Consider the following 27,513-nt stretch of genomic DNA (forward strand, 5'->3'; position numbering starts at 1 on the left):
AGAGAGAGAGAGAGAGAGAGAGAGAGAATGTACATATGTGTGTGCAGGTGCGGAAGAATCTAGAATAAGGAGACAGTTTCTCTGGAGTTGGTCTACAAGGAGTTGTAAGCACCTTGACATGATGCTGAGAGTCAAACATAGATATTCTGCAAGAGTAATGCACTCTCTATCATAGCTTTGACTGCTTACATAAACCTAGACATACCTGGAAGTTGGGCATATCAATTGGATAATTGCCTTCATACCATTGATCTTTGGGCTTCTCTATAGAGCATTTTCTTAATTTATAATTGATGTACGAAGGCTTAGCCACTGTAGAAGTGATATCCTTTAGTAGGAGGCCCTGGGTTTTATAAGTAAGTTAGCTAAGAAAATAATGGAGAGCAAGGCAATACACAGTATGTCTCCATGCTCTCTGCTTTAGTTCCTGCTTCAGGTTCCTGCCTTGAATTCCTTTCTAGACTTCCCTCTATAATGGACTGTTTCCCAGGATCTGTAAGCCTCTAAACCCTTTCCTCCTCCAAGTCAGTTTTAAACAGTGTTTATTACTGCAGTTGGAAGCACATTAGGACATGCTCTTAACCACTGATCCATCTCTCTATGCTCCTACTATTTCTTAGATAATCGTTTTCCATATATCGATAGACAACAGTACAGGTAACTATCCCAGTTATCACAGAAGTGAAATATACAGTTTAGAAAATGAACACAAAAATGTGACAGTGCATCAGAGAATTTACATTCTCTGGTGATTGATGGATTTCATAGAAGACTTGAGAGTAAAAATTTCACAGGTTTACAAAACTGATCCATATCTATTAGATAGAGAAAGACTGAGCAGTGGGAGATTTTTCTAAAGAATCACTTTTACAGTATCAGAGGAAAACAGAGTTAAATTTATTTCCATGTATATGAGGTCCCTTTGGTTTAGTGTGTTTTAGTTCTCTGGGAAGGATACCTGATTACATTGTTAGCCCAATCACAGAAAACTAGATGCATAGGACACCTGTAGTAAGATGATAAATCACAATGAAAAACATATATATTTGAGCAGAGATTTACATATGTATGATAATTTCTATAAACACTGATTTGGGTCATTATTTTCTTCATCTTACTATAAACATTTCATCTCAAGTCATATGTCATATGTTAGACAGAGAGCCTAAGAGAAGTAACCATGAGATATTAGGTTTTGGAGAAGATTCTAAGGATAGACAGCCAGGATAAACACTAGTTTTTAAGGCAAAGCAAGAACATTCACATTTGTGTTGAGCAGCTTAGCATCCTCACCATATGCATCTTTCTTCAAAATTGGAAAGGAAACCACTGCAAATGGCAGTTTGCATAAACATCACTGCTTTGATTCTCCTTTGGGCACCTGGAAATCCATCTGTCTTTTTCCTTTAGACTGGCAATATTTTAAAAGGTGACTGTGGTGGTACCTTGTGAAGCACTCGCTTGCATGTAGAACACGGAATGTGCAGCTTAGTGTGTTCCCAGTGGATCTCTGCAAAATGTGTCTTAACTGCACATTTGGTAAATACTATGAAGAAAAGCTTACTAGAAAGGGGAATAGGTGTACTTTTGGTGGGTGATGTACTTGCTGAGTACAAAGTTTCCCTTAAATGTATATCTTGAAGGAAAACTGAAGGTGAGGAAGGAATGTTTGTGTGCAGAAAACACATATGTAAAGGTTCTGAGGCAGGGCAGAATTTGGCACTGCATAGGGCCTGAGTAAGGGCAGTGTGAAGGAATAAAGAGTAAGGATGTGATGTGAGTGAGATGTGGAGAAACTGACAGTTGCTGCACCATGACAGACTTGTAAGTTATGCCAAGATATGTTCAATCTAACTTTCTTTTGTCTACATCATAGATTGAGGTAAAATAACTATTTATGTGTATATTTTTTAATCTAATGGTGAAGTATTAAGTTCTTACAACTTACACACACACACACACAGAGAGAGAGAGAGAGAGAGAGAGAGAGAGAGAGAGAGAGAGAGAGAGAGAGAGAATGTTGATTCTGTCCTTAAACATCTCTAAATGTTTAAAGATTCAACTAAGAAACAATTTAAAGTAGATTTTTCCAAACAGAGATACTATACATTGAGAGGAAACAGGTGATTAATGAATGAAATGATCATTAAAATTTTGTGGATAATTCCTTGAACAGGTAGTTTAGGTTATACTCTAGGATGTCAGTTTATTAATCTATATTTATGCTGCTGTATGTGTCTTAGTCACATTCTAACTCAGCTTAAACCCAACACAAATAATCTAAGCTTTCATAAAATTAGATATATATATATAGCAGATTTCCCAAATTCAGTTTTTATTTAATCATCTATAAATCTACATATATTGTTGGAAGTCTGGTTTGTTTTGTTTGCTTATTTCTTTGGGTGGTTAGAGGTTAGGTAACTGTGACCTGTCTATTCCTGGGACATTTGTAATTCACTGAGATGATTCCTCAGATTCCAGTAGAGATGTCACTGGGGTGCATGTTGGCTGTAGACAGTCTCTACAGTGAAAAATGTCAGGTATGCAGAACTCCCGAACAGCTCATGTGACAGGAAGGTAGTCAGAGCCTGGTCGGTGACACACCTTGAATTTCATGGCTTATGTTTGATATTGGAGTGTTTTTGAATGATTTGAAAAAGTTTTTGTAGTGCAAAGAAAGTTTGTCACTATCAAATTGGTATTCTATTTCAAAACAAATTAGAGGAATATTGTGAAATTACTCATACTTTTTTCTCTGTGGATGGAAAAATCCTCTAATGCCTCTGTACTTTGTGTCAAGAAATATATTCTCCACTAAGCTTGTCTGTCATACTGAAAATAGATTTATATTAGAAAAATATAAATGGTATTTATAAAATAATTCTTCTTGGTAAAAATAATTCTTATCTCACAAGGACTCCAAGTGCCAAACCTATGAAGTTGTTCACTACAGTTGATTAAAGTTAAATATTTTCAGTACCAGTTCATACTCTCAAATCCTCTGGTCTTTGAGAATACTGTTACTACAACATTTATTATTTCAACTATTTTTTATGAGAACTCATTTATTTTAGTTATTGATCGAGAAAGGTCTATAAGTCTCAATTCAGTCTTACATAAATATAACTAAAATTTAAATTATAAAGACTCTCTCATCCATTCTGGGCTGAGGGAATGTGTGGCTACCTTCATACAATTCTACAAATATTCCTGTAGGTAACCTGGGAGAGTGGTGGCTAGTAGATAGTGCATTCTTTGTTTTTGTTTGTGGTAGTTTTAATGATTAATGAACTACTGAACCCAGTAATCAGAAGATAGCCAAGAGTGGGGTGTCAACCCCAAGTTCAGGAGCTACTTTGTTCTCTGAACCATGCCTACTTATGATCACAAGAGCACTGGGGCTTCCACACTCTCCAGCTAGACAGAACTAGGACCTCTTGTGAGAATGTTTTGTGCTTTTCATGTCATCAGATTATTCTTCATTGAATTTACTTAGACACTTGGGTGCTTTAGGTACAATCATGTTCGGATTTTTAAAATGTTAATATTTACAGTACTGATTATGCTATTGACTGTTATTAAACATAAGCCGTGTGCTCTAATCAGTCAGAAAAGTAATGGTCACAATCATAAGCATAGGGACTGGCAGTGTGAGACGTGCTCCTGAAGACCAGGATAGCTCAGCAATCTGTTGCTGATCCCATCTGATTTGTGTTCACTGTGCTCTCATAATAGGCCTGCTTCTTCTTGTGCAAGTAAAATATCTTAGGATGCTTTCATTTGTAATTATTATTTGGAATCAACTAGTAGGAGATGCAGAGCTAAGGAGAGCCTCCAGAGTCGATAACAGTGTTCAGCTGTCACAACTTCTGCCACTATCATTTGCCTTCGATTGTGAATTTTCACAATTGAGAAAAAAATTGTGAAAATCTTCATTGTGAAAAACTTCTTCCAACTGATGAAGTATAAAACTCATGGCAAATTTTATCTTCTGTGTGTATTTCTGTTTCTTGCCCATCTTAGATATTTATTTGACAGTTGCAGAGATCTCCAGTTTTCATGTCTGTCTGTCTGTCTGTCTGTCTGTCTCTCTCTCTCTCTCTCTCTCTCTCTCTCTCTCTCTCTCTCTCTCTCTCTCTCTCTCTCTCTCTCTCTTTCTCCGCTATCTGTTCTGAACTGCATGACATAAACACTAGCAACCTAAGCTGGCGATGTACAAAGCGCTGCCCTGATCCTTGCTATTAAATTTAGGCAAAGATGCAAAAAGTGTAATATTTTCTCAATTATTCTACAAAACTCAGATAACTTAGAGAAAAATAATTTGAAATCTGAATTATGTGATTTTGTATAACAATTGTCTACTTATATTCAAAAGCATAAATTACAAATACCAGCTAAAGTGAGAAGCTAGTTATTGCTATTATAATCTTGTATTTGTATTTGAACTGTACATAAGCATGTATAGCATACTTGGTACTTTCCCACTACCATGGTGATCTTTCATATGCATCATTATATTCACATTTAACAAGTAAGGAGTAGGTAAAGCTGTATCTTCACCCTATGTCTCAGGAATCTGTAGAAGCAGTAAGTAGCTTTGGACTTAGAGCTAAGTGTAAGATTTCTCCAGATAACAACACAGTGCACATGCATGTAAACATAACCGATACTTTCATAGTTCTTATGTCTCTGAGAGTCTTGTAATGAGTGTTTATTTTGTTACTAGACTGTCATCCACCCCTGTTAAAATATCTCTTACCCATTTAGAAAACACTGTTTTTCATGAAGGCTCTGTTTGATTCTTTCCCCTTACCCTCCAAGGTTCTACAGGTAGGGGCCTGTAAACTAGACGAAGACAGGTTAACTACAGGAGCATGAGCAACTTACTAACAGGTGTGACTTCAGCCACAGGCAGCACTCAGTGGAGTGAGGAGTGACTTAAAGGACAGTTAGCACTGAAATTATTACATTCCTTAACTAACAAAGGGTAGATTATAGTGAATTAACAAGACAAAGAATGTGGCTGAGGGTTTAGGACAGCAAGTTAGGTGGTGGAAATAAATTAGAAAGTAAAGACAAGCCTCAGTCAGCATGGCGTGTTGGAGTCCTCTGCTGTACCTCAGGACCAGGGCATGGAGAACTGTCTTCAGAAGTCAGCATCCATATCTCTGGTGCAGACACGTGGGCTGTGTTTGTGTGTGGGGTGTGGAGCAGAGACTTTTCTTCAATCTTTCTTTTGTCACTTGCCTTCAGGAAAAAAATGGGTCTCATGCTGGACTGACAGTTTTTCAGGTGTGACATAGTTTTCTTCTTTTCCGTGCTAATGCCACTGTGGATTTACACATTTTCTACTTATGCCACTGTTTTTAACATAAAATCCTATGTGTGCTGCCTTTCTAACTAAAATTGTTATTGGTTGACTTAGAAATTTAAATCAGTGTCTATTAAACTAATTTCTTACAATTTTTCCTCTGAATATTTTCATTCAAGTTAATATAAGCATATCATCAGAAACTTTAGATATGAAATTTGTCTTCTAGTGGTTTTTATTGTCTCAACATTTATAAATGGTTTAAATAAGCACCCTGTATAAATGAAATACTGATTGAGAAAATGTCATGGTCTAAAACTGTAATTGTCATTGAATTTTACCACTAAATATGCAATTCATAATTTCTGCTGAAGGTCTGAGTACTTCAAAGACTAATTTGAGAAAATGACAAAGTTCACAGGAAGTATTTAGTGTTATATTAACACTGATTGACACTGGAGGAAATGCTGCTTTAAGCACACCACATTGTAATTTTTGATCTTTGTTTCTTGTTAGGAGCCTTTCCCTGAAAATAACAAAAGACATTGATCAAGAAGCCCGGTGTTCCCATGTCAGCCGGATGCCCAACAGTCCCTCCACAGACTGGCCCCTGCTGGGTGTGGAGGAAAATGGAGGTGTAGATTCTCTGCCGTTCAGACTGATGCTACAGGAGTGTACGGCAGTGAAGACGCTGCTGCTGAAGATGAAGAGAGTGCTTCAAGAGGTAGGGCTGCTCTGCAGTTAGCGCTTGTTCCTGCTGGTCTGCCACAGGTCTCTAGACCTGCTTACACTCTGCTCAGTCTCCTGTTATCTGTGGGGCAGTGAGCATAGGTCAGGTGTTCTGCTGAGCCTTAGCTTTCCTCGTATACCAAATGAATAGCTTCAAGTTCTGGTGTACAAATAAGTACTCCGAAATTCTTCAGATTCCCTGAAAAAGGAAGTTAAGACCAATATTTCCCTAATCTGTCAGACAAGGAGAAGTAGGCATCAGCTATGATGTAATCCATTTATGTCACTGTCAAGAAGTTGAGAAGTCTATTGAGTTTTCTTCACCTTGATGTTACTTGGAAATCATCTATATAGCATTATAAAGGCAGGTTTTTGAAAGTGATTTTTTTCTGGTCATAATCATCCCAGTATACTTCAGTCTGCAGGTGTTAATGAAGTGTCTAGTGGATACGTTTGCCCTCTGACAGCCTCTTGTGAATGTTTTCACACCTACTGTTTTATGTGATGAAAGTATCCTGAAACAGTGTCTCTACATCTTCCTCAATTATATTAATCAGTCATATGGGAGTATCTATACCTCAGAAACTGGAAAGCACTATACATTGAGGCTTTCAAAAACTTTTTGACAGGCTGAATATGATTTAAATTTTGACTAGCATGCCACTTCATGCATGACTATACAATCTCTGTATTGTTAACATGGCTCTTTTCCTGTACCTGAGTGGTTAAGTTGGAATCTCCTTAGCCTCCCTGTGTGATACTACAATATGACCCTCTGTGAACAGCAAAAAATAAAATCTGTTATATTAAAGGCTATTAATCTGAAAGTCTATAACAATTATCTCTTCCACTTTCTACCTCTTGCTGGTAAGAATTTTAGTAAGAAACCAATATGTGTTGAAAGGAAGGGGGGAGGAAATGTCAGGATGCCTTTCTGGGGTACTGAAGTTTATGATTGTAAATATCTATGATAGCCATTGTGGAGTAACTACATGGAATTCATAGAGAATGTTCTCATACTTGTGTCTGGGTTCCTCATTGAGCAGAAATGAATGAGAATTAATCCTTACAGGTACGGCAGGGTAAGCAGTTCTTCCCTGTTTGTGCATACTTCTCCCAGAGCAGTGTGTAACACAAGGCTTCAACACAGGCTTCAGTTCCAGAAATGGACATTCACACAGATACTTTTAAGGAACACCTTCCACTGACTTGTCCTCTACAGCAGGGGTTTTCTACCTGCAATTTCAACTTCATCACCAAATTTGAATGTATTTTATATTAATAAAATTGGTTTTAATTAGAAGTTCAGCTCTTGTACTGGATTTTTAATATTTCATGGAGGTCCTTGCTATCTGGTCGTCAAAGCAGACATTCATATGCTACCTTTAAATATTCTCTAGTGTGACAGGCTTGTCTTTTAATATACAAGTTTAACCAAAAATTAGGTTGTGCGCTATGTTGACATACATTTTGCTGTAGGGGTCCCCCTTTTTCCCTGTTGGCCTGTTGGCCACCAGTCCATGAAGACAAGGGACAGAAATGATGACAGAAAGCCATGAGGCCTGTGAGCACAATGGAGAGAGCGCCCAGAAGATGACTTCAGTGAATCAGCTCAGCTTTATTCCAGAGTGAGGAGAGATATTAAGAATGGGGACAGTAGCTGAGGCATCACCTAATTTGCATAAAACAGCACATTCCTCTTATAAGGTGCCTAGTAACGTCTTAGTTATCATATGTGAAAGCGAGGTCCTATGGTAATACTCCTGCCTGTTTAACCGGGGGGGGGGGTGCATCTGCAAGGAACTGTGTCAAGGGTCATACTAGAGATAAATCAGGCATCTGGGCCTACAGACAGTCTCCATATAAGGTCAGGTAGAGAACAGGGCACCTTCTACGTGGAGTGGGGGTGGGGGGTGTCATCCATGTTGCTGAGCTCTGAGTGAGCTGCCAGGTCATGGTAGACTGCAACTTCCAACCAGCAGAGCCTCCAAGCAGTTTGCCATTATTTTTGAGGCAGAGTCTCATGTAGAGTCTTCTGGCTTCAAGCTGAAGATGTCATGAAAGCCAACTTGAATTTATGACCTCCTCACTCCACTTCCCTAGTTCTAGGATTGTGAGCTTGCACTGCCATGCCTGGGTGGTATACAGAAAATGTTTACAGTTTATCATCAGTTTCCTGCTTCTACCTATGATGAATGTTAGATTGGGATTGATGGACATGAAGTGGAATCAAAAAAGCTAACAGGCATCTCCATAAGGGGAATTGTTCTTTAATCAGAACAACTGAGGGCCACAGTCCCTGCAGAAGTGAGAGCGTGCACATGTGCGGTACACATCTTGGGGTTTTATAGGATGGTAAAGGGAAGACTAGGTATGGAAAGAGTCCATCTGCAGATCAGTTCCCTGACAGTAGAAGTGGTAGACACCAGAGGGTTTGGTATGTGGACCTCCTCACAAGCATCTTGGTCCACTGATGCCTTTAGGTCATTAATAGCTACATCATCCCTACTTAAAATGTTATCACTATAAACTAATTTCCAGAAGTATAAGATGTAGTCAGGGGTTATTCTGAGCATAAAACTAATGAAAATAACTGAACAAACTGAATTATGTATCTTGATTGTAGCAGAAGTTTCTCCGGTCCCACCCAGCCCTGAGGTCCCACAGCAGTTCATTAAAAAATCATTCAGAGGCTTATATTAATTACCAACTTTATGGTCTATGGTAGTCTTCTTGCTAGCTAGCTCCATCATCTTAAATTAACCCATTTCTATTCACCGTGTGTTCCGTGGCCTTACCTGCATCCCATTACATGTTGTTCCTTGAAATAACTGAACAAACTGAATTACATATCTTGACTAGGTTTTGATTTTATAATCCCTTTTCTGATGTTCTCCTTGAAAGCTGTCTATGCCTTAATGGAGGTAATATACACTTGTGACATTTTCATACTTGGGTAAATAAAAGCTGATTTTATTTTCCTTATAACCAAATTCTGGATACTTCAGTGGGGAAGGAATCTGTGTAAGCATTTGAAAAGGCTCAGAAAACACAAAAAGGTCATAGATGTTTTTGGCCAAACAATTCAAGATGACCTTACACTTACATGCAGTGAAGGGCTGAAAGCTAGGAAATCCAGAGCCAGAAGGTTGTTTCCTGGGTGTCTAGAGTTCATTAATACTGTGGGACATGAGGAGGACTTTCCATTGTAAGTTCCCATAGCATTTGAAATATGTGATTGTTCTTCAAGTCTTAAATGTGTTATAATTAAAAACAAACAAAGAAACAAACAGAGCCAGATATTAAGCTGAAAGCTGAAAGAACAGAGAAGCAGAGCAAGCCCTGGCCAACCTTACCTTGCCAACTCCCTGAATCCTCTGACTGAAAGCCTCTGAGTCCTCATTGGGAAGGATCTCAGCTGAACTGCTTTAGTTCCTGTTTCCTCATGCCTTATATACCTTTCTCCATACTGCTGTCACCTCCTGGGATTAAAGGCATGTGTGCTTCCCAGTACTGGAATTAAAGGTGTGTGCCACCACTGCCTGGCTCTGTTTCCAGTGTGGCCTTGAACTCACAGAGATCCAGATGGATCTCTGCCTCCTGAGTGATAGGATTAAGGGTGTGTGTCACCACTGTCTGGCCTCTATGTCTAATCTAGTGGCTGACTCTGTCCTCCGAACCCCAGGCAAGTATATTAGGGTATACAATATATTACTACATGTGATCTTCCAAATTACCTCGTCTACAGAGTCAATATTCCCTGTACCATTTGAATGAAGATGAACACTATTCTTTGGTTCCGATAGTAATACTTAAAAATTTTAATATTTACTTTTGTGTTGTTGTTGTTATCATTTTTATTTTATATTATGCATTATATGTATGTGTGCCAAATATGTACCTGTGTCAACAGTGGTCAGAAGAGTGCATCAGATCTGAAAATGGAATTAATGCTGGTTATGAACAATAATGTGGGAGCTGGGAGCCAAACTCGGTTCCTCAGAAAGAGCAGAAACATTCATAATCACTGAGCCATTTCCCCAGCCTTATATTTTACATTTTACTAACATGTTTTACCCAATATCATTTTTTTTTAAATTTTTTATTTGCAAACTGTACTGAAAATATAAACTAATTACTAAATCCTATTAGCTCATTCATGATTTCTTCCTTTTAATTATTTTATCTTTAATGGGTGTTTGTTATTCCATCTCCTTGGGTTTAAGAAAATGTTGATCACATTATATATTTTGTCAGTTAGTAATTCTTACACATTTTAACCATATACATAATGAACTAATCTAGCTTTGTGAATCCACTTGTTATGCTAGACTATTACATGGAATTTCAATTGAATGCAATTCTTAAAGTGAGTACAGCAGTGAAATTAGATACAACCCTGTGCTGATCATGATTGACCTCCTGGTGGGAGCAGCTCTGCCTGTGAGCAGTAGCTATGGCTCTAGGCTGGAGTCAGTTTCAAAAACCCCTACTAAGTCCCAGCCTGCAGAAGCTGAAGACTTTCTGACATTCTTTTCTGTGGGTCCTATAACAGAGGAACTAGATTAAGATATTCTCTTGAAGATGTTGCATTAAATACAGCTGACTCCTTCCTCTACCCGAGGCCTCTTCCTGGATACTTGGAATTCAGTCTGTGCCTCATTTTTTCAGTTACTCCCACTTGAGGGATGTCCCAGGTTCTCATTATAATCATATTTGGCACTCTGACTTGTAAGCTTCCCACCTACAATCCAGTTTCTTTATTGGAGTCAGAAAAAAAAATGAGTATGTGATCAGTCACTCTTTGGGGACACTTTGAACATTTTCTGAACACACTTAATTGTACACTGTATGTTAACAATGTTCACATCTTATGATTTTACATGACTGATTCTGCAATTGCTAATTCTTTATCTCCAATGATACTCTAATTAAAAGTCATAAGTGAGTTGAACTTGCCATCTTATCCTAGTATCTGTTCAAAATATATCTACAGCTGAATAAATAAATGAAAGGAAAATATATATCATTCAACTTCTAGTCAGCCATTAAATTACTGTCAATTGGTAAAACTGGCAAACATGAGTGCCAGTTGAAACTCAGAAAGGATAACTACTGCAAGTTCTTTTCTTCCAAGGAGAGAAGAATGTGACTTTCTCAGCATACAAAATAGAAACACATAGCAACCATTACAAAGTTTAATTTGATCATGCCCCTTATACATGCTAAAGACTGTAGACTGAACACATAATCTCCCAGAGCTTTTCAGATCTTCTTATGGATAAGATGCTCTGGGATTCATTAATTATTATTTTAAAAATTATCCCCTAAATCCTAAGAATTAGAAGAAAAGCCTATAGGCTTTGTGGATGAGATCTTTGTTTTTCCCTATGTATCCTCACACTTTCCAAATAGAGATAATTTGTTCTTACAAGCCATTATTTTACACTCAGCAGAAAGGAATAATTATAAATCATTATAAAACTGCACAACACTAAGTGTAAGAGTTCTTATATGTCATGTGTAGTACTTTTCTTACTTTTTCAGCTGGGTAAGCCTACCATAATGTTATGTTGACATCTAAGCTTTGAATTCTAGCATGAGCTGAACATGGAGAAACTGAACACAGATCACACTCCTTAATCTGGACTTCCTTAAAGTCCCCTTTCGCTTAAAATGTGCTTGAATTTCAAGAGAACAGTCTATATCAAATATAAACTGTTCTATTAAAAATGCTTAGTAACTTTGGGTCTTTGAAAATTCTGTGTCTTATTTTCAAGATTAGTTATAAAAAGAATTAATTAGAGCAAAGAAGAGCTATTAAATTTTTTAAGCCATTATTTTTCTTGTAACTTCATTGTTATATAAAAAAAGTATATAATTCAGAAACAGGGTTTGTTTAATGTCCCCATCATTTTTTCTGCTCTCTCTTTTCTCTGATACGGTTTTATTTATACTATAGATAACTGACTGACAAGGATACTGGAAGGAGACTTCAAATACCAATGAGCAATTGATGTCTTAGTAAGATGGCAGGTGGTTGAAGATGGACTCAGGGGCCCAGTGATCTGTTTGTCCCTTTTTTCAATGTGGCTAAATTGAGTAAATCTCCATTTTCTGCTTTGTATTGTCAGTTTGTCTCTTTTAATAGGCCAATTAAGGGTAGTTACCCCCCAAAAAATCAAATGTCAGACTTTCTCCAGAATCCTCTAGAAAAAAAATCCATATTCTCATTTTTCTTTGTCAACAAATAGAGGTAAGAAGCAGCTGGTGCCAGCCATGGAGGGAAGACAGGAAAATGTCCCTGTAATAAACTCCAGATATCTCTGTCCTTTCAGTCTCTCCTGTCCATCTGAGGACAACTTTCTCTGAACTCTACAGTTCTTCCTACCTAGGTCAAAAAGATTGTTACTGGATTTAGGGTGACACTCTGTACGACAAGAAGCTTGAGATCCCCTAGGAATCTACTGTTGGGGGAGGAAAAGGCTGAGGCTCTAGTAGTTTATTAGAGGAGGACCTTGTCTTCTGGATAAAGATTTATATCTCAGAAGTTCTTGCAGGAGGAATGGAGCTGAGACAAATGGGTAGGGACTGTTGGAGAATATTATTTTAAGGTGTGTTACTTTTGTTCATGTTGCATTTGTTTAACTCTGTGAAGCTGTGCTACTGTGCCTGTCTAAAACACCTGATAGTCTAATAAAGAACTAAATGGCCAATAGCAAGGCAGGAGAAAGGATAGGCAGGGATGGCAGGCTGAGAGAATACATAGAAGGAGAAATCTGGGAGAAAGAGATTTAGAAGCCAGAGAAAGAGAAGAACTCCAGGGGCCGGCCACCCAGCTACACAGCAAGCCATGGAGTAAGAGTAAGATTTACAGAAGTTAGAGAACAGGAAAAGCCCAGAGGCAAATGTAGACAAAATAAGTTATGTTAAGAAAAGCTGGCTAGAAACTAAGCCAAGCTAAGGCCAGACATTTATAAGAATAAGCTTCCATGTGTGATTTATTTGGGAGCTGGGTGGCACCCTCCCAAAAAACAAAAAGAGTAAAACAAACAAACAACAACAAAAAGGGACCATGTGTTGACTGGGCTGCTTAGTGATGCATTTCTATTGCCTTGTATTTAAACACTACCTTCATGTTCTATCCCTGAAGAACCTGAGAAGTCCTTGGATCTCTTTGACTCTCCTTTCAGTGTAGCCACATTGAATAACCTATTTTCAAGCTACTTTCCACAATTGAAAACAGTAACAACAACAAAACATAATTAGATGACAGTAAAAAGATTCAACTGAGACTCTAACTTCTTGTCCTCAGTTCCACACTTTCTAAATTTTTATTTGACAATTAGGCAATGTGACTGTAATTCAAGTATTTCTTGAATTAGACAGAGTCAAACAATGTCATGTAAATGCAAACAAATCAAAAATATTTTATGTAATGAGAGGAATAAATTCTGGTAAAATATCTACCTTGTAAGTGAAAAATCAAGGAAATAGTTACATTTAAAACATGATACAATTCCCCAGCACTCAGGAGGCAGAGCCAGGTGGATCTCTATGAGTTCAAGGACATAGAGGCCAGCCTGGGCTAGCAAATGAGTTCCAGGAAAGGCACAAAGCTATACAAGGAAACCCGTCTCAAAAAACAAACAAAAAAAAAATAATAATAAATGATTACAATTCACAAAACTATCGAGTTGATAAAAATATTTGAGCGGTGGAGCTTTTCCCAAAAATTGTCATTAATGAAAGTGTTTGTAACCCATACTTCTTTTTCGTTTCTCTGGTTCAATTTTTAATTTTATTTTCTATAAAAAAGAAATGACATACTTTCAAGGTTAATTTTCAGTATGAACTTCTCAGAACATCTAAAAAGCAAAAGATAAGGAACTCCAGGGAATAATAATTATAGTTATAATTGTACAAGAAAACCTTTGGTCAATAGTCCTAAAGTAAAGACTTGAGCCTGAGGTTCTTTTTCCTAGTGCACTTACTATTTAGAAAGTAAACAGCAGCTTAACAATCAGATGTCTTTTCAGGCTTATCTTGAAAAATATTGGTGGTAGATATTTTTTTTTTTTTTTGCCATCCTTCTAACTTTTGTTTGGTTTTTGCTTGCACTAAAATGTAAGTGAATATAAGAGGTACTGTGGCAGTTCTATATGGAAGAAAGCTAGCATAACAGAATATCTAAGAAACAGGCCTTTGTAGATTTAGCTGTGGGTCCCAAATGCAAAACAAGTCCTTCCTGTGCAGTGCCAGGTCAGGGCTTTTGAGCAGATAAGTCACTTCCAATTGTAGCATCCTATTGCCCAGAGGCATTTTAACTTAGGATTCTGCTTGTGGAGCATAGTTCACATGGTAAGTACTAGAGAATTCATTATTCCTTTAGGATTTATATTAGAAGGAAGAAAATATAATAACGGATAACAGAGTTTCCTCCTTGAGAAGCTAAAAAGGGCAAATTAAATCTAAAAGAAGAGGTAAGATATAATGAAAAAGAAAAAAAGTGAAATATATTTTGGACAAATAATATGCAATTTTAAAAATCCAATGGAGTTTTAAAAGAAAAAGGAATTACTAACAAACAAAATTAAAACAAAAAGAGAAAAACAAAATTAGCTCAAGAAAACCAGGAAGGGAAGAGCCATTGCTGCAGATTATACAGACATGAGAATGGTAAGATTATTATGAACAGCAGAGTGTGAAAAGTCAATCAATACAATATGAATGAGAAATACAAATTATTCAAAAAATAATTTTAAGGTGACATAAGAGGAAACTAAGTCTGAATAGCCTCATTTTAAAATTATTTAAAATCATAAATATTTGTTATCTCACAGAATTTTTATTCAAAAATTTGAAAATAGCTCCCTATTAGTCATAGTAAAAAATTATCTGTCAGCCATGGCTGGTCATATCAAGATGTCAGCCATGATTGGTGATAGGAAGGCTGCACTGAGTCTGAGGATCCTCTATCTAGTACATTCACAATGTAGCTGAGAACTAGTGACAGAAAAGTTTCTCACGTGTATGTCTTTCACTGGGCTACATGGTGCCAGCTGCTCTCAGGACATACACTCCACATGAGCACAAAAAAATGCATTTTATGAAGTTGTTTTAGAAATAGTACGTCATTGCGCCAGTGACATTGATTGGTCACCAAGAACAAACTTAATTGAGATTGGAAGACACTATAAAAGGCATGGGGAGGAGAGAGAGAGAGAGAGAGACAGAGACAGAGAGAGAGAGAGAGAGAGAGAGAGAGAGAGAGAGAGAGAGAGAGAGAACTGTGCCTCCACATGAAAGCTCACTACCACAGTCAGCCTTGTAGCCTCCAGTGATTTATCTCTCACGTATGCAAATACATTCCATCCCTTATTCTACTGTAGCATCAGACAAAGACAGGAAGCAGCCACATTCTCTACCAAAATATCACAAGAACAATCTCTATGTCACCTCTGAAACTACATGAACTAGAGCCCACAGTTCAAATCACTCTCAGTATCATTGTCTTCCATGGTCCTACAAGTACAGCTCATTAAGCCCTGCATAAAGCATTCAACTGTTCCACTAATTGAAAACCCCAAATTCCTCTTTCTGATGCAAGCAGCATAGTCAGGCCTGTCACAGCAATACTCTACTCCTGGTACCAACTTCTATCTTTCTCACTGTTCTATCGCTGTGAAGAGACACCATGACCACACCAACTCATGAAAGAAATCATTTAATAATGAGCTTTTGGGGGCCATTCTCATTCAAGCCACCAGTTATCCCCAGGATATCAGTGACATGTAACTGAAGATTTTCCTGTGTCCTGCCTGGTTGCGCAGCTGCTCAGACCCAAGTAAACACACAGAGACTTATATTAATTAAAACTGCTCAGCCATTAGATCAGGCCTACCACTGACTATCTGTTACAGTTAAACTCAGCCCATTTCTGTTAATCTATATGTTGCCATGTTTTCTATGGCTTTACCTGTGTGCCATTACATGCTGTTCCCTGGATGGCAGGCTGGTGTCTTCTGACTCAACCTTCTACTTCCCAGAATTCTCCTTGCCTGTTAATCCCACCTATATTTCCTGCCTGGCTACTGGCCAATCAGCATTTTATTTATCAACCAATGGAAGCAACACATTCACAACATACAGAGCACCATCACCCATCAGCATCACTCTTACACCTTTTGGAATATCCTGCCATCCTGATCATTGTTGTGGCTTATAGGCATTTCAGCTGGGTAAGCTGTCGATTGCTTTTCTTCCATGGAAGCTTGTATAGTTCCTTTCATTGCTGTGAGAGTTAGTCATCCAGACCATGTCTCCAGGCTCCAAATTCTCTGTCTTAATTGCATGGTGTATTCAGCAGTATGGTCTTCCTTCAGTTTATGGGAGGCAGTTGAGGGCCAAGTAATAGCATATATGTTTTGGGAGTCTCTTATATTTCCCTGACCAACAACTTGAAAGGAGGTTCTCCCTGATGGGCACTGGGATTTTTGTTAGATATTCTGTGGCTTTCAGGGGGAGCATTGCCATCCAAAGTTTCATAACTTCATTAAAAAATATATGTATACATGTATTCTGACTGTCCTGGATTTTGCTCTATAGACCAGGCTGGCCTCAAACTCACAGAGATCTGCCTGCTGAGTGCTGGGATTAAAGGCGTGCACCACTACTGCCCAGCCCCTATTTCTTCCTTTATAACACCTGGGTCCTACCATTCTCTTATCTATAAGCACACCCCTACACACACGCACGCGCGCGCGCACACACACACACACACACACACACACACACACATACACATGCATCATGCTCCCTTTTTTCATTCCTGATATCTGAGTTTACTCTGTGGTTAATAGTTTATTTCACTGGTTAGTTTTATAGTCTTGATCTTTTATTTGTACATCCATTAGGCCATGATTTCATACCATACAGATTGAACATCACAGGCTATTTTCTATTAGTTCATACCAAGTGTGCTTCTCTGCATGGATGGAGCATGCTTGCACTTCAGCTGAACCCAAATACCTTTCTCTTTACCTTTTTTCCTTTTCTGGTCCTTTTTTCTTCTTCAGTTCCAGAAGCTATTTCAGCTCTTAGAATGGTCACAGGCTGAAACTACGTTATAATTCACTTGGCAAGAATCTTGCCCTAACCTGCATATTTACAATGCTAATAGCATACTGAGTGATGCTGTGTAGTTTTTCTTTTTTTCCACAGTAACTTTTTTTGGCGGCAGGGGGAGGTGGAGCTTTCCTTTTTGAGCAGTACACATTCCCTTGAAGTCTATAGTATTATCCATCTTGCAGATTGAGAAATGTGTGGCTGAAGGAATATCTATACTCTTGAAAGGGCCTGGAGAATATATTATTAGTGCCTGTCCTCTTTCCCATTGAGTTTATGACTTGGGAAAGTTACTGGGAGTCAGTGGTTATGGTTGAAAGGAAGATGTTTTTCATCTTTTATGTGTTTGGAGACAGGTATCCAAAGGCTTCTTTCCATTTTACAGTGTCTTTAGCCTGTAAGTGTAAACTCAAAGTACTTTTGTCCCCATAACTCACTAAAACTGTTTGAATTGCCTGTTCCTATTTGTAATTCATTCCATCACATGAAAGCCACATCCACAAATCTCCTCTAGATGATCCCAGCTATAGTCTGAAACAGGTGACTGACAGATACTTTCAGCTTTTAAAACTGTAATTTCTTTGATGAGAAGTTCCATGGGGCAAAACTCAATGCCTTAACAGAAGGCAGCTTTTGTCAGAATGAGACCCACATTCTGTCACACCTTTCATCTTTCCATATAGCTAGTGAATAGCCCCATCCTTGTATTTTATCAGAGCTCACTGAATTATTTAGAACTAAGAGAGCATCATATAGATTGTTACCATGCTGTTGGTTGTATCACCATCAGCACAGTTATTTATAGAATATTCATTTTCCCCTTGGCAAATCTGTAAATGAGCTTGATGTTGTCATTCATGTTAAGTGGGGGTGCTATTGTCCATTCTTTAAATATCTTAGTAATGCTAATCTGCTGCTCAGGTTTAGAATAACGTGTTAAAAACCAACAGTATGAGAGTTCATTCATGTGAACCAATGGGTCACACTCTCTTCTAACTGACCGCCTTTCATTTAGATAATGACCTCTTTTAGGTTCATTGAGGACTTGCAGGTTGTTAATAAGGGGAGTCTGCATACAAAAGGCCTTGCCCTTTATGGAGCTAGAAATCTTGATCTAGAAAACAAAAGAAAAGATAATTCTGATTGCTTTTCTAGGTGAGCAATGCTACATTTTCAAGTGCTCTGTGAGAGCTTAAAAAAGCAAAGAAACTTCTTTCCTGACTCTATCACAGTTTCACTGATAACCTTTTTTTCTTTTTGGGGGGAGGTTGGGGTTGGGGGAGAAGTTTATTATATTGGTTAAGATCAAAGAAATACAGAATTATAGATATATGAATATAAATTTTACTCTATAACTTAATAGCTACTACAGTTTGACTAAGGGTTTTAAGAGTCTATTTTTTATCAATTATAATATACTTCTAGTCAAGATATGTTAACAGTTCACAAATAAAATATAAGAGGCCTCCAATGGATATGTGGGGAGAGCATCCATGAACATGAACTACTACAATAGTCTCATTTGTTGATAATTATAAGCAAAATGGATATCATATGTGATTTCATAAATACATTGAAGTCTATCAGTAAATCATGCTTAATAATGTGAATATAGCATGTGCTAAATAGTACAAATGCAAAGTTAATCATTACTATAAAGTCAATGTTAGCTGAAGCTAAACTACCAATATCGCTGCCATAATGTGTTTTTGGGAACTTATTCAATAATGGCACCAATTTTATCTATTATTTTTTTGATAAATGAACTGCTACATGTCAGTAGAGTTTCCTTCTCAGTTTAACCTGTTACTGAATTGTTGTAAGACATTATGTAATAATGTAAGAGATTATGGCGATTAGCCAGCCTGTAGCAATTAGCACAGAAAGAAGAGGGAGATGTGTGAAACACTTGGGACGTTAATGGTACTTGATGAATTGTGACAGAGGTGACAGGAGGAGAATAAGCAAGGGTAACCCTGAATCTCACTGTCTGGGTAATGAGCAGAGGCCACTGCAATAGTCTGTACCTGAGAAGAGTATGTGAGTGAGGAGTATCTGTGTGAGGCTGAAGAAAACGTGAGCCCTGTGAGGGAAGAAGAAGATTGCAGTGCTTCCTTAGTTCATTGCAAGTATGTGTACCACATTTGGATTGGTTTGTTTGCTTTTCCAGGAAAATCAGGGTAGAGATATTGTTTGAATATTCTTGACCATATAGATACTGCTTAAAGTTGTGGAACAGACAGTTTACATTTGACACCAACATAGACTGCTTCAGTATTTAATGTTCAGAAAACCAGAAAAGAACAGAGCAGCGTGGTGTCTATCTGTCTGTCAGGGAGAAAGTCGAAGTACAGGAGGGTGCTGAGCATCAGGGTAACAATGGTAAGCAAGAGCTCAGTTTCAGAGCCCTTTAAGTTAATCTCTAATGCAGACTACAAAAGCTTTTGGAACAACAACATTTACCATAACCTACAGGAAGTACTATTTTGTAAAGCCAAAACTTGGAATAAAAATAATGGTCAGACCTTCCTGATCACAAATTTTTGGCTTATGTCTTTACAAGGAACTGCTTTATGGGTCTGGAGGATGTTAAATTCCTCATACGACCTGCCACGGCATTTCTATAGTCCCAGCACTTGGGAGATCCTGAGGCAGGATTGCCAGTCTGAGGCCAGCTTGGGCTATGTAGTGAAACCTTATCTCAACAACAATGATAAATGTCCTGTGGTTCATAGATCCATTTTAAAGTATAGGACCTTTTAATTTTAGAAGGATATGATAAATTATATTGAATAAATCAAGAACATTTTATGCAGCATGCCCCCTGCATTAAGATAAGATCTTGTCTTTATTTTAAATAGTGTCACTAAAATTATTTTGGCTATTACTTAAACACAGAGGCAATCTGGCAGTGATCACAATTACAAGTCTGGAAGAGCCTGGACATACTCGAAGGTCAGCTCTAAACTGTACTCAGCACATGCATCTTTTGGGAAGAAGCTACAGTTCTAAGATTCTCAGCTTCTAGCAGCAGAGGTACCACATAACTGCAGTGCTGAAAACTGCTAGATAATTTCAGGATATTCCAAAAATGTTGACATGAATTTGTTCTCCCAGGAGGGGTCGGGTATAGTTTTGTGTGCAAGTGTAATGAAGGGTTTATGGTCATATATCAATATGTCTTACAAATGATATTTGGAATGAGAATTTACATTACAGCTCAATTCCTGTGGAACACAGGGTTCGAAAATGTACATGTTTATACAAGACAGTGTTAAAGAGTAATGTGTACTAAGTAAAACCACAAGAAAAAAAATGGAACAAAAAGTGAGGACCTGCCCAATACAATATGCAAGATGAAACTGTCAGTGTAGAGGTAATAAGGACAGGTGTGCAAGAGAGCAAGTCTTGGTAGGTATGTGATATTCACAAGTATTTCTTACAATTCTATCAAAATCATCATTTACATATGAAAATTTCAGATATGTTTGGAGAGTACGTACAGACAAAATCTTTTGAAATTGTCTGTGCTTTAAGAAGCCCCTCTCTACTAGATCTGCTCTCACAGCTTTATTTCAGCCCATGGCCTCATCCTGTGAAAGCTGCAGGAATATTGTCACCTCTTTTCAGAAAATATGTCTTTGATATTCATGCAGTGCCTGGGACAACTGGTATAGGGTACTGTTGAGCACCCTGTGCCTGTCCCCACCCGTTAGAATTTGTACTTTGTTAAAAGCCCCCTTCCTCATACCCAACAGGTGTGGTAACACTCTATGTTGTAGTCACAGTCCATAGTTAATTGAGTAACCACTATTAGTGTTGCTATGCATGTCTGAATTTCCATTTTTTCATTTTCTTCAGAAATACAGCATCAATGCTTCCCCTGGATATACAGCCATTTACTTTCAAGTGATTCTCTCTGTTATCAACTATTTCAAGCTGCAACATAGCAAATGTACAGCAAGTGGCATCCCAGAGTCCAGGAAGCCTCCCCATGGAGGGCTCATCCTGTCAGGGAGGGAAGGAACTCTCCAAAGCCATTAAGCAAGTAGTGCAGGAAGAAGTGTTTTATCCTCTGGAAGTTGTTTTGTTTGTTTTTCCCCACTAAAATTATGCTGTTTTGTTTTGGGGGATTTTGTTGTTGTTCATTTGGGTTTTGTTTGTTTGTTTGTTTTTGTTTTTAAACATCAGAAGCCAAGCCACATGTAACTACAATGGAATGTCTTTTTCTAATCATCATGACCAGGAAAATGGTTTCTAAAGTTGAATCACATTTAACCACTAGGGGGTATATTGACCTGGAGGTATCCTACTGCTGACAGATGAGAATCTAACATGCTTTGACAGAGGGAAGCTAATTGCTTAACTGTAACTGTAGCATTTTCACCTCAGTGAAATGTGTTAGTTTGTTGTTTCAGAAATTATAGACTTAAATATGTTATTTCCTGTTTCTTTGTTTAAATTAAAGTTAAATGTAGTTATAGGAGTCACTACTACTGATACCACTAGAACCAAGTCAGGTTATGCCTTGGTAAACACATGTCAACAGATCCATTTGTCTTGTTTCTTTGATGGGCTTCTCCACCAAGTTGGGGGAAAGCAGCAGGCTTTCTTTTGGGCCACCAACTAGCTTCCAAATCATGATACAGAAAATTATTATTAGTTATGAATGCTTGGCCTTAGCTTAAGCTTGTTTCTTGCTAGCTTTTATAATTTCATCCAACCTGTTTCTATTCATCTACGTTTTGCCTCAGGACATTTTACCTTTCTTTCATTTTGTATGTCCTATTGCAAGTCTGGCTGGCTGATGGCTGCCTGACTGGCTATCCTCAGGGATCCCCCTCTTTTTTTCCCATGTTCTCTTCTCTCCATTTTTTTCTCAAGCCTAGATTCTTCCTTTTACTTATTCTCTCAGACTTCTAGCCCTGCCTATCCATCTATTGCCTAGCTATTGGCCATTCATCTTTTTATTAGACCAATCAGGTGGCTTAGACAGACAAAGCAACTCATCTTCACATCATTAAACAAATGCAGCGTAAACAAATGTAACATATCTTTGCCTAGTTAAAGTAATATTCCATAACAATTATCTTGATTCACTGTACTTGTAAAAAAATAATTTAAAAAGACATATGGACATGAGGTCTACATTAGGGGTCAGAAGACATCTATCTGTCAAGGCTAGTTCACCTAAGTTGTGCTGAGCCAAGTTACTTAAATTCTGTGCCTCTATTTTCTCATTAGTTGAGTGGCCAAAGTGATACTTTATTTATACCTTACTTGGGTTTGCTGTGGATATTAAATGTGTGATATGTTTAAAATATATGAAATGGAGTTAGATACAACAAAAGTTCAGTGTATAATAGTCTTTCTTTCTTTCTCTCTTTCTTTTTTTTAACAACAGAAAAGGTTTTACTGACATTAGAGGAATAAAGAATGATTCCAACACTTAAAGTCTTATAAGTACAACACTAGTCAATTACTTACTATATCTTTTTATAATTGTTTTATAGATATTTTAAAATTTTTATTCTTCTCTCATATATTCCATCCTGACTTCAGTTTTCCCTCCCTCCCCTCCATCTCTCCCTCTCAACTCATAGCAAGCTACACTAAGACCAGATACATGCCATCATGTCAAGGTTAGATCAAGCAACCCTGCAGGAGGAAAAGGGTCCCAGAAGCCGGCAAAAGAGTCAGTGATTGCCCTTGTTCCTACTGTTAAGCATCCCACAAGAACACCATGCTACTCAACCATAACGTATATTCAGAGGACCTAGGTTAGACCCTTACAGGCTTCCTGATCTCTGTGAGCCCCTATGAGACCCAGTCAGTTGATTCTGTGGGCCATGTTTTTGTAGTGTCGAATCTTCTGGTTCCTCTGATTCTTCCTTCCCCTCCTCCAAAGTACTCCCAGCATCTGCCCAGTGTTTGGCTGTCGGACTCTGTATCTGCTCCCATCAGTTGCTGGATAAAGTCTCTATGGTCTCTTTGATACAATTTGCAAGATGATTATAAATGACATTTTGAAACAAAGAAATGATTGCCATTCCTGGAACAGGCAGTACAGAACTATTTGTAGTTAAGGTTACAGGCAGTGCATAGCCCAATCAGAGGTTTACTCATAAACAAAAAATGAACCTGTTTGTCTTTACTGTAAGGTGGCTTTTAAGCCTAATATGGAGGCAGGCTGTTTCTTCAGAGGATCCACCCAACTCTGCAAAAAGCAGCAGTGTAACTTCAGCAGGCTCTGGTACGGAGCTCACTAACTCAGACTCTGGCCACTGAGTCTTAAATACTCTTCATTGCATTATATGAACTTATATTCCTATCTGCTGTGTGGCTCTTCTATGTTAGTTCTGAGGTGATTTCTCCTTCTTGAAAGTAACTCCTTTCTAATGGCCCACTCCCTTTGTCATTGGAATTAGTCCTGTGCCATCTTTTTACTACTTTAATAAAGTTCTTGTTTTCTTTGAGAAAACAGAACGAAATTGATCTTGGCTTTTCCCTATCCCCCTAACTATCTCTTTATACACCACCAACAGGGCTACACTTTCTAATTCTTGCTAAACAGTTCTACCAACTTGGAAGCAAGTATTCAAAGATATGAGTCTGGGCAGGGGGGCTTTCTTACTCTAACTACCGAAGTCAATTACTTTTCCACACTGTGGTAATTTGAATGTGATTGACCCACATAATCTCATAGGGAGTGGCATTATTAGGAGGATTGGCTTTGTTGGAGTAGGTATGGCTTTGTTGGAGGAAATGTGTCACTTCGGGGGGTAGGTTTTGAGGTCTCATATATGCTCAAGCCATGTCCTGTGGCCCAGTTCATTCCTTATTGCCTGTGAGTCAAAGATATAAAATTCTCAGCTCTTTCTCCAGCATCATGTCTGCCTGCATGCCTCCGTGTTCCACCATGATGAAAATGGACTGAGCCTTTGAACTGTAAGCCACCCCAATTAAATGTCTTCCTTTATAAGAGTTGCCATGGTCATGGTGTCTCTTCATAGCAATAGAAGCCGTAACTAAGACATACATTTTATGTACTCTGTCCTGGAGACAATGAGCCCATATGCAGCTGGGGCAGAATTATGTACAGCTGGATGGGAGGTATATGGTATAGAGGTATAGGTATAGAGTGGCTGGAATCTCAAATAAAGGTGGAAGGGATCTCACGGGCCCCTCTTTGTGTGAGGGACATTCTGACGTCATGAGGAGCTCTTGGTGTGGTTATAGGTGTTCTGACTAAAATGACAATAGCTGTTGTGTTTAGAGGACCATGGTTTAAATTTTCAAAATGATGTTGATATTTTTTTAATTTTCAACTAATATTTCTTTTACTACAACACTGATTATAATTTTGGGTCTGGGACTTTTTTTTAAATACTCAAAAAATAATTTAATTTACTCTAAGAGCAAGTTAAAATGGACTTAATTTAAGTCTTTGTCCTAAGAACTGTAACTATCCAATCAGCATATAAAGGCAACATTTTATTTATGATAGTATTTTCTTTAAAATTGAAAATTTTGGCCCTTGTATAGAATATAATTGTGGAAATACAGGCAAAACAAAACCTGCTTAAAATAAAGTATTTTATGTGAGGTTGAATGGTGATTCTATTTTCTCAGAACCTCTCTGAGCTTTACGCATTTTAAAGTTCAGTCTTAAACTGTGCTGTGCTAGATTTTATGGGCCATTTGCTGTACTTACACAGTTCTGTTTAGGCATAGAGCTGCAATTTTCTATTCAGTTTATCAACAAATTTTCTACGAACTACTGTTTCTGAAACTACAACATGTAGGAATGAAGCAAAAAAGGAAAAAGAGGCAGAAGAATAAATGGAGAGAGGGAGAGGATGGGGAGAGGGGAAGGAAGGAAGGCAAATAAGTGAGCACTCGGGGAGCAGAGGGGAAGGAAAGATAGAGGAAAGGAGGAGGGAGGTAAGGTGTGAGGGAAGAACATAATAAGGCATGGGAGGAAGAGAGGACTTGCTTCCAAGAACTAAATGCCTTGCAGGTTTATATTAGGAAAATTGAAGGCTAGAAAGATAACTCAACTGGCAAAGTACAACCTGAGTACCTGGGTTTGATTCCCAGAATGCATGTAACAAAGCCTGAAATAGTACACATGTGAAATTATAATGGCAGCCCTGGAGAATTAGAAACAGAAAGACCTCCAGAGCGAGCCAAATCTGCGATTTCCAAGCTGATAGAGTCTGTGTCAAAAGAAAAGGTGACCGGTGCCTGAGGTACAATATTTGAGGTTGTCATCTGACTGCTTTAACCATATGCACACACACACACACACACACACACACACACAAAAAAAATAAATGAATAAAGAGAAGCATAAAGACTGAAATTTCTGCATTTGTAGGGCATGATATAAAAGGCAGGCGATAAGGAAATTAGTTGCTGTGAAATTAATTGTATTGCCCCCAAAGTGTCAGTTTAAGTGTCAGTTCCCCAGTGGTCCTGTAATTACACTATAAAGGAGGATCCTATACAACTGATAGTTTTTGTTGTTGTTGTTGTTGTTGGTTTTTTTTTTTTGTTTTTTTTGTTTTTTTTGTTTTTTTTTTGAGAGAGAGAGAAAAATACAGAACATGATTAGAGAGTAGCCATCCGCCAAACAGTGCACCTTAGAGAAATGAAGTCTGCTTGGCCTCTCTGTGAGGTATCCCTAGCACGAACTCAAAAGGCATGACCATTGTTGGAGTCCTGTGCTGGCTGTGTGAGCTTTCTCTTCCTCTCCATGCATCCCATACTTCTAACATTTCATCTCATCCCCTCTCTTCCCCTGTCCTCCTCTCCTCTTCCTTATGTCCTCTATCTCCACCTCCTGCCATTCATTTAGAGACAGAAAAGGCATCTCCAAAGCAGGAAGAGAGTCCTCATAGGAACACCTACTTCTGGTCTTTAGAACTGTGAAAAATGTCTCTGTCTAGGCCTCTGTTAACCTGTTCCTTAATCTGCCAATCTCTATTCTATCATGATAAAGTTCTTCAAAATAAAAATAAAAATATCCCAACAGCTCCCTGTTTCAAACTGAATGACATCGCACTCTCAGTCTTCATTCAAAGCCTGTCCTCGTGGATTATCTGGTTCTAACTCTGGTTGGTGTCTCAGTTCTGCTTTGGTCAATGTGCTCTTTCCATTATTCTGCAGGTAGGCAATGGTGACTTCTTAATGCAAATTCCTGGGCATTTGCTGCCCCAAGGCTCCCCATCTTCACACTTTGCTGTGTGTATTCTGAAGCTGTTTTCACCTCATTGTTAAAACTCCCCTGACGTTCTCATTGTCTTCTTCTACTGATCATGGCCAAACTATAGTTTAACTTCTTAGATTGCTTCCTGCATTTCAGTTGCAGAACTTGTCCTGTTTCTTTCCTACATTCCAGAGCACAGAGCCTGATGGAGGCTAGAGGACTGCTGACTAACAATGCTTAGGTTGATGAGGAAAGCATAACAACTTTGTAGAGAAAGAGAAAACAGCTTTACAGTCTCTATAAATATCTTAATTTCATTTTTATAATTTCAGCCAATTTGGCTTCTGGGTCTTACCGAAGGTACCATATTGAGTTATTTCTGAATTGTATTTCATTACAATTTTTTAAGACTATAAAAAAATAAAAGCCTAAAAGAACTTAATTAGCAAATGAAAAAGCAAATTAACACACACGTATGTGCAGATACCACACACTAAAACCTCTGAATTTTAGGCCTTGTCAAACCAGCACAAAATTGACAGCATCTTGTTTTGAATAAGTGTGACAAACTTTCAGGTGTTTGATGTGTGCCTGACATAGAATCAAATAAAAATGAGAATAACATGGACATTCCTTTTATGGAGACACAGCTTAAGGTGTAAAACCCTATGTAGACATTTGAATGGAGGATGTTTTCGGGGAACAATTTTTCATTTCATTTATTGCAAAAGCTTTTATTATGGACTATTTTTCAGAAAAGTTTATAGAGTAAACAGTCCTAAGTTATGTCCTACTTTAAGGCAAAAGGCACATTTGAAAGCTAAATTTTGTTAAATAAGCATATTTTAGATGCTCTTGCAACAGAAAGGAAGCTCACTGAGCTATTGTAATTTGGTTCACTTTTGTAAGCATTTCCCTGTCCTTACATATCCACATCAGCATGTTGTAATCCTCAAATGCACAGAATGAAATCTACTTACAAATTGGGATATTCTCAGCTCCTCAGCACTTCCCTAGTTAAAGTGTGTGATAGTGAGCCACTGATCTGCACTGCAAAGACCTGACATCACTTTGGACATAATAATTCACATTTCTAAAATTATTCATTCTTGCTTGAAATTCCATCAAGACT

At 38.0% G+C, this 27,513-nt stretch overlaps 1 protein-coding gene across 3 annotated transcripts in view; it reads left to right on the forward strand.

Moving 5' to 3' along the window:
* Ccser1 (coiled-coil serine rich protein 1) overlaps window positions 1-27,513 on the forward strand; it is a 1,158,948-nt gene that overhangs the window by 358,548 nt on the left and 772,887 nt on the right. For all 3 annotated transcript variants that reach the window (XM_076566874.1, XM_076566875.1, XM_076566876.1), the window contains exon 6: window positions 5,831-6,038. In XM_076566874.1, coding sequence (XP_076422989.1) covers window positions 5,831-6,038 — 208 coding nt within the window. The remainder of the gene's footprint in view (window positions 1-5,830; window positions 6,039-27,513) is intronic.

Source organism: Peromyscus maniculatus, chromosome 3 (genome assembly GCF_049852395.1).
Source record: "Peromyscus maniculatus bairdii isolate BWxNUB_F1_BW_parent chromosome 3, HU_Pman_BW_mat_3.1, whole genome shotgun sequence".
NCBI lineage: Eukaryota > Metazoa > Chordata > Mammalia > Rodentia > Cricetidae > Peromyscus > Peromyscus maniculatus.